We start from the raw sequence: 6,677 nt of genomic DNA, 5'->3' as shown, positions 1-6,677 counted from the left end.
TCTGGATATCCCAAAAAAATGCATCTCTTAGCTTATCTTTCTGAAATGAGCAAAGACTATGCATCCAAAAGTTCTCAAGTTCGAAAAATCTGCCTTACGTCCACTCTACATCTCTCGCGGAGTTTTAAATTCAAGGGATGTTTAAGGTGATCTTGCTGTTGAGACGGCCTCTGCCCAAAAGACCGGTGGTAATCCCGCACTTGAAAACATGCACCTCACCTTCTCTAGAACTGTTCTATTCATTGTCATGTATTTGTACATTCCAGAAGTTGTTGGTTTTATTAACTTTCCTTAACCAAACTCTACATATATATACAACTTTATCCTAAGAAATTAAAATCTAAAATAAATAAGATATAATGAGTTTGTCTGGTTCAATATCTATAATTTCATATAAAAGCAAACCATTTATCATAATGGATCTCACAAAAACTTAGGTAATAAAACATACATAGCCGCTATTGGATGCAATTGAGTTAAACTACTAGTTAATAGTTCGGTCGAAACTTGACTCGAGCTTGATTTTAGGGAGGGTTTGAGTAGCTTGATTCTTCGTTCGAGTTGAGTTCGAGTTTTGATTGTTTCTATACTATGACTCGCAAATTACTCAAGTAACTATATATTAATATTATTAATTTTAGAGAGTAAATAATTAAGGTTATTTTTTTCTATATGGATAAAATTTAAACTCTAAAATTATGCTAAAAACATTTCAAAATTTTCGAGTACATGTTCGAATAATTCGATATTTTCATGAGTCCAGCTCGAACTTGAAATTAAATACTCGATCGAGTGTATATTTTAAATGATTCTATTCGAGCTGGACTCGGCTCATATAACCACTTTGTAGCTCTAATTTATAAACTTAATTTATGGATCATAAAATGATTTTTTAAAAAGAAAATCATTGTAATAAAATAGTGGTCCGATTTATTTATGTTTCTCTAGGCCTTTTTCACTATGTATTTAAAGAAATTTTAAAAATAAAAAATAAAGCGGCATTCTTAAACGGTCGCTGAATATAGCGACGGTTTATGTCTAACTATCGCTATATTAGCGACAGATAATTTCAACAACACGGTCGCAATATTCGGCGACAGTTTTTGGCCCGTCGTTAATAGCGACGGTTTATAATACCGTTGCTAATAGAGACAGTTATCCTAAAACCGTCGTCGATTTAATCTGCGACGGTTAAGAGACAGTTATTCTAAAACCCTCGCCGATTTATCTGCGACGGTTTATTAAAACCGTTGCTATATGCGACGGGGTAACATATAACTGTCGCTAAAGGCAACGGATTTAACCAAAACCGTCGCTATGATTCTATATGTACCGACGTTCGCAAACATTTTCTTATGCGATTTTTGCCTTTCTTCTCTGGTAGTATCGAAAATCTATCAATTTTTACAAAGTTTCGGTTTTTGTACTTTTTGCTAACATTTTTTCGTATTAATTTTGTAGATTTGCTCGTCGGTGTGATCTTCCAACGATACGTGGATCTCCATATCTTCGCAAACATCAGATTTTTAAAGCGTTTTCTTTTACAGAAAATTAATATTTAAATTAAATTTTTGGGTAGTATTTTATTTATGAAATATGTAAAAAACGTCGCTACGATTTTTTCAGAAAACACCGTTTAGACGGTATTAGACAAAACCGTCGCTTAATATAGAAAATCATTGTCATAAAATAGTGGTCCTATTTATTTATGTTTCTCTAGCCCTTTGTCATCTGGGCTTAAACCCTAATTAAAGCCCCTTTTCCTTGGAACTTCCGTTCGAATCGATTGCATCAAATCCCTTCATTGTTTCCCTGTTTTTGTGTTTTTTTTTTTGGAGGAAAGTGATTGATAGGTACAAGGATAATCATGACGGAGTACAGTCGCCAGCGTGATTTCATGTTCTGCGAAATTTGCGGAACAATGCTCAATTTCAACTCACCCAAGTATGCACGATGCCCGTCGTGCAAATTCAAGAAGCGCCTCAAAGGTTTTTTTATTTTATTTTATTGCCGATGATTTAATTCAGTGTTACCTTGCTTTGATGTATATTTTCTCTAGGAGATGCTCAAATCTACTCGAAAAGCATGTCAATAAATCAAAATATTGGGAATGTATCCATCAGTTTCTTGTAATTACGTACTACAGTTGTAAGATCGATTCGAAGTTTGACTGCAAAGTATTGATCTTGTTATATTTGCTGTGGATGCTTAATTTTGCCCTGGTGTTTCTTGTAAAATCTTGTGAGCTTGCTGCGATACACATGGAAAAAGCCGTTTTGACCCTTACATTGTAGCATTTTAGGGTTGCCCATTAAATGAAATTGGCTCCTCTAATGTGCATAATAGTTTGAAGTAGAGAAGGATGTAGCTATCAATTTCGCCATAGATTTTTATTTGGATCAATCTTTACTATGAATCTTTAAAAACTATTGATACGGTATTCAAGTCCAGTTCGGTTGCAGCAGAAAGTTGATTTGTTACTGAACCACAAAGATCTGATTAAATTATTAATTACTCTATAGCGGGGCATATGCTGCAATAATAGTAATAGGAATAGTTTCAGGATTTGTATTTGGTCGGTTCATTCACAAAAATGTTTTTTCTTGTTGATTTGTTTAAGATTTTGTCTTTTTATTCCTTTGATCAGATTTCGCTGGAAAAGTGATACAGTACACCATTAGTGCCGAGGTATGTTCCCATTGTGTTTATGGCAATTGTTCTTTCACTAGGTATGATATAATGTTTATTTGGCTAGGATCAAAGTTGGTTTCACAACTACTACTCACATGCAGAAATTAGGAAAACGATTCTCTTAGTTATGCGCTAATTCTTCAGTTCTTATTATCTCTGCATCATGTTATTATATTTGTAGGATATGAGGAGGGAGCTGGGAATATCTTCATTGGACGATATTGAAGAAGAAAAGGAACTAAAACAAATGGTTGGAACTTTGTGCTCTTATTCTCGCTAGTCTAGTGTTACAAGTTTCTTAAATTTGAACCAATGTTCTCTTCTTAATCTTGTAGGATTATAATGCAAAATGTAAAGCATGCCAGCACTTGGGCATGGCCTATGTTGCCAGACAGGTAATTTTTCTCCCAGTTTGTGGACAACTAACTTATTTATCGTGTACTTATCCTTTGCCCATTTTATGTTTTGTGTCCAACTAGCTCTACTTGTTCCTTTTCTTTCTTAAATCCAGATTAGATCTGCCGATGAAGGGCAGACCATCTTTTACACTTGCCCTGTATGCGCGTATAAACAAACCGAAAACTCGTAAACTTGCAGCAGTTTGAATTTATCTGGATGATTTACTAGAAGGGGTGGGGTGTCCTTGGGCTTCTTCAGATTTGTGAACTCAGCACATACATAATAGTGACATGGCACAATTCGAACTTGCGACCTACATTTTGGGAAATCATCCGATCCACCGACCTCCCCGCTCCTTTTTTATCTTAGCCATTATTGGGATTGAGTTAGATGAAAATGTAACCCCTCCAGGGAGTGCATTCTTGCTTTCTAATTCGTACAATGTTATTTTGATATCTCAACGACTTCTTGTCATTAATTTTGTGGACTTTTTACTTTTTAGACACGGGGATCTAAATTGGGCAACATTTTGGTCTTCTTTCTTGTATGGTATAAGCAGTACGACCCTACTATGCAGTACTTGTGTCTTGATTTGGGGTACAAAATAGCTTAATTTTGGTATCAATAATACCCAATGCGCAGTACCATGAACACATGTATGAGTTATTGATCTTCGTTCTTGTAAGGTAAGAGCAGTACAAATTGTCATAATATGTGGCACTTATGTCTTGATTTCGGATACAAACTAAGTTAATTATGGTATCATAAGTACCCAACTCACGGTATCATGAACACATATATGATTTATCGGTCTCCGTCCTTGTACGATATAAGCGATGCAAATGATGCTATTATGCTATTGTAAGAAATAGCTTAATTTTAGTATCAATGATACCCAACGCCTAGTAGCATGAATACAACATATATGTATGAGTTATTGGTCATCGTTCTTGTATGGTATAAACATTACAAATGACCCTGATATGTTGTATTTATGTACTGGTTCGGGGTACAAAACAGCGTAATTTTAAAGCAAAATCATACGATCGAGTTCAAACATGACATTCCACTGGAAAGTTACTTTGCTCACCTCATCTGTTCTAAGCAAGACGTGGTCTGGGAAGGGAAGGGAATTAGAGACTTCGAGTAGTATACAAAGTTACAAACTAAGTTAATTGAAAGACAAATTAACTCTTGCACACACGTAAATACTGAGCTGGAATTTTCAAAAAAATTTCAGGATCAGGATGACACACAAAATACACACTATTTTCAAATACTCAACAATCAACCTTAAAAAAAATTCGAAAATTATCTAAGCTCGATATGACAAAAAGGTATTTTTTCTCAGTTTTGCATTCTAACTAATCTGTCAAAACAAAACTCTAATATGTAAAAACTATGCTAAAAAATTATTACTTCCAGAGAAGAGAAGAATGCCTTGGTCGTTCGCCCACAATCGCCGGTAACAACACTCTCCATTCGCGTATCGGCGATCCAAGACTTTCTAGTGTTTTTCTCCTTCATTTGCTCGACATCAAAATCTATTTGAAGAGAAATGAGGACGTCCGATTTTAATGTCATTTATCAGGTAATGGTAATTAAGTTTTATCAAACAGATGAGACATAATATATGAATTTAAGTGCAGTGAGGAGCTAGAAGTAGAGGTGTCAATTCGGGTGGGTTGTGTCGGCTCTGGGTTGAGCAATAGTACTATTTGAAAATTGTTCAACTCGAACCCAACCCAAACCCGAGCCAACTCGAAGACTCTGAAACTAAACCCAAATCCGATCAACCCGTATAACTCGATTTTGAATTTCTTTTTAAAGATAATTAAATAAAATTAAAAAAAAGTAATATTTTAATTTAAACACATAATAAAAAAATCTCCCTCGTGTATATGATACAAATTTGAAAAACTAATTGTACAAAAATAAAATATATTTATTAAATCAAATAAATAATTGTTTAAAAGTAAAAAAAATGTTCAAAATAAATATTAAATTATGAAAATTTATGATATAAATATAAAATAAATATTTTTTCAGACATACAATATATAAAAATGTAGGAAATATTTATTATTTATATTTTTTAAAAATAAAATTAAAATTTTCGGGTCCATCCGAACTCAACCTAACCCAGTCATTTTTTTCGGGTCAGCTATCGGATCCAATCAATTCCGAACCCGAAAACATCAAACTCAAACCTGATTTTTTTCGGGTTGAACCGTGTCGAGTTAGTGTATCGTGTCTGATTTTGACACCACTATCTAGAAGTAAAAAAATTTATGGAAAGAAGCCCTTAATATGAAAATCTCACGAAAGTGAAAGTATGACCAAGGGTTTTAGTAGTTTGCCCTTCTTTCTATCTATGCACTTCCAAATAATATGCCTAAATATAAAACTTTTATTTTTAAAAAATTAACGTAAATAAGTGAAAAAATAATCAAGGTTAGATTATTACTAAAAACAACCATCGGCTTTCACGGTTTATTTCATCTCACCCATATGAGCATTGCCCCCATGATAGACTAAATTCTGAATAGCATCCTATTCGACTGAAACATGGAGTAAGAAAGGTCTCTTGCTTTGTCAAGGGATTAATGACAGACACAATACGCGGGTCTCTGCAATTAGGAGCCATTACTACTACTCCATACTAAATCTTGTAAATCCATACGAACATATCTTCTTCTTAAATCGTCAAATCAAGTCCACCATCAGAATATTGATTAATACTTATAAATTGTAATTAGGATGAGGGCTCTCAGCCCATTTTGGAGAAAAATTACAAAAATACACAATTCTGATTTTGACAATATTGAATCTAAAATTAGAAAGAACTAAAATTATAATTTTTTTAAAAAAGATTCTAACAAATTATTTAAATCGCGAACACTCAATTCTTCAAACTATAAAACTCGAGGAGGATTACTTTTCAAGAACAAAGTTTGATCAAGGTTATTTTCAAAAAAAAATTCCAGAACAGACCGCTGCTTATAGAGCCAACCCCGCAATTGTGGCTGATCGCACTTGCTTGCTTTTCACTAAATGTCCAAAATACATAATTCAATATGATGTTAGAGGAAAGCGAAGGACTAATCAATATTCTTTCTTCTTTGTCTGACTTAGGAGCCTCACAGAAAATTTCAAGAATAATGCTAAATATACAACTAAAAGATCGTACAACGATCTTGATTTTGCTATTATTTCGTGATAGTTTTTATTGAATTTATCATGAGATTTTGATATATGAAATTTTTGTAATGAATTTATCGTGTTGTAAGAATTGATGTACAAATTTGGTTGTACATATAACATTACTCAAATTTTAATACGTAAAACAAAATGAATAAATGCACAACAAATATCCCAAAACATAAATATTACTAACCCAGAAAAGCAATAAACGAGTGCTTAACAAGACATAAAATGCAGCAAGTTATGCTCTTATCACATGATTTAGCAGAAGATAGATAAGGAGTTGGAAAAGTTAGAGTGAATATCTGTGTAGAAAAATGAACATATATCTTCCTTGACAGTGGTCCAAGATGGGATCCTAGCTACGTTCGATATTTTCAAGT

At 33.4% G+C, this 6,677-nt stretch overlaps 1 protein-coding gene across 2 annotated transcripts; it reads left to right on the top strand.

Moving 5' to 3' along the window:
- Nucleotides 1-865: 865 nt before the first annotated feature.
- Nucleotides 866-3,591, top strand: LOC140820213 (uncharacterized). Of its 2 annotated transcripts, XM_073180551.1 has the most exons (6): nucleotides 866-948; nucleotides 1,721-1,988; nucleotides 2,648-2,688; nucleotides 2,873-2,941; nucleotides 3,027-3,086; nucleotides 3,203-3,591. In XM_073180551.1, the coding sequence occupies exons 2-6, from the start codon at nucleotides 1,868-1,870 to the stop codon at nucleotides 3,278-3,280; spliced, it is 369 nt and encodes a 122-aa protein (XP_073036652.1). In that variant the 5' UTR covers nucleotides 866-948; nucleotides 1,721-1,867; the 3' UTR covers nucleotides 3,281-3,591. The 2 variants fall into 2 exon arrangements, with proteins under 2 accessions (XP_073036652.1, XP_073036651.1); XM_073180550.1 differs by lacking the exon at nucleotides 866-948 and having other exon boundaries at nucleotides 1,686-1,988.
- The last annotated feature ends 3,086 nt before the right edge of the window (nucleotides 3,592-6,677 follow it).

Source organism: Primulina eburnea, chromosome 18, assembly GCF_022965805.1.
Source record: "Primulina eburnea isolate SZY01 chromosome 18, ASM2296580v1, whole genome shotgun sequence".
Taxonomy (NCBI): Eukaryota; Viridiplantae; Streptophyta; class Magnoliopsida; order Lamiales; family Gesneriaceae; genus Primulina; species Primulina eburnea.
The sequence above is the reverse complement of the archived record's forward strand: the minus strand, read 5'-3'. Positions and strand labels throughout refer to the sequence as shown.

Coding starts and splice junctions, on each gene's coding strand:
- LOC140820213 (XM_073180551.1), top strand. CDS start 1,868: ATGACGGAGTACAGTCGCCAGCGTGATTTCATGTTCTGCGAAATTTGC. Junction 2,689..2,872: donor AGTACACCATTAGTGCCGAG/GTATGTTCCCAT, acceptor TTATATTTGTAG/GATATGAGGAGGGAGCTGGG. Junction 3,087..3,202: donor TGGCCTATGTTGCCAGACAG/GTAATTTTTCTC, acceptor TCTTAAATCCAG/ATTAGATCTGCCGATGAAGG.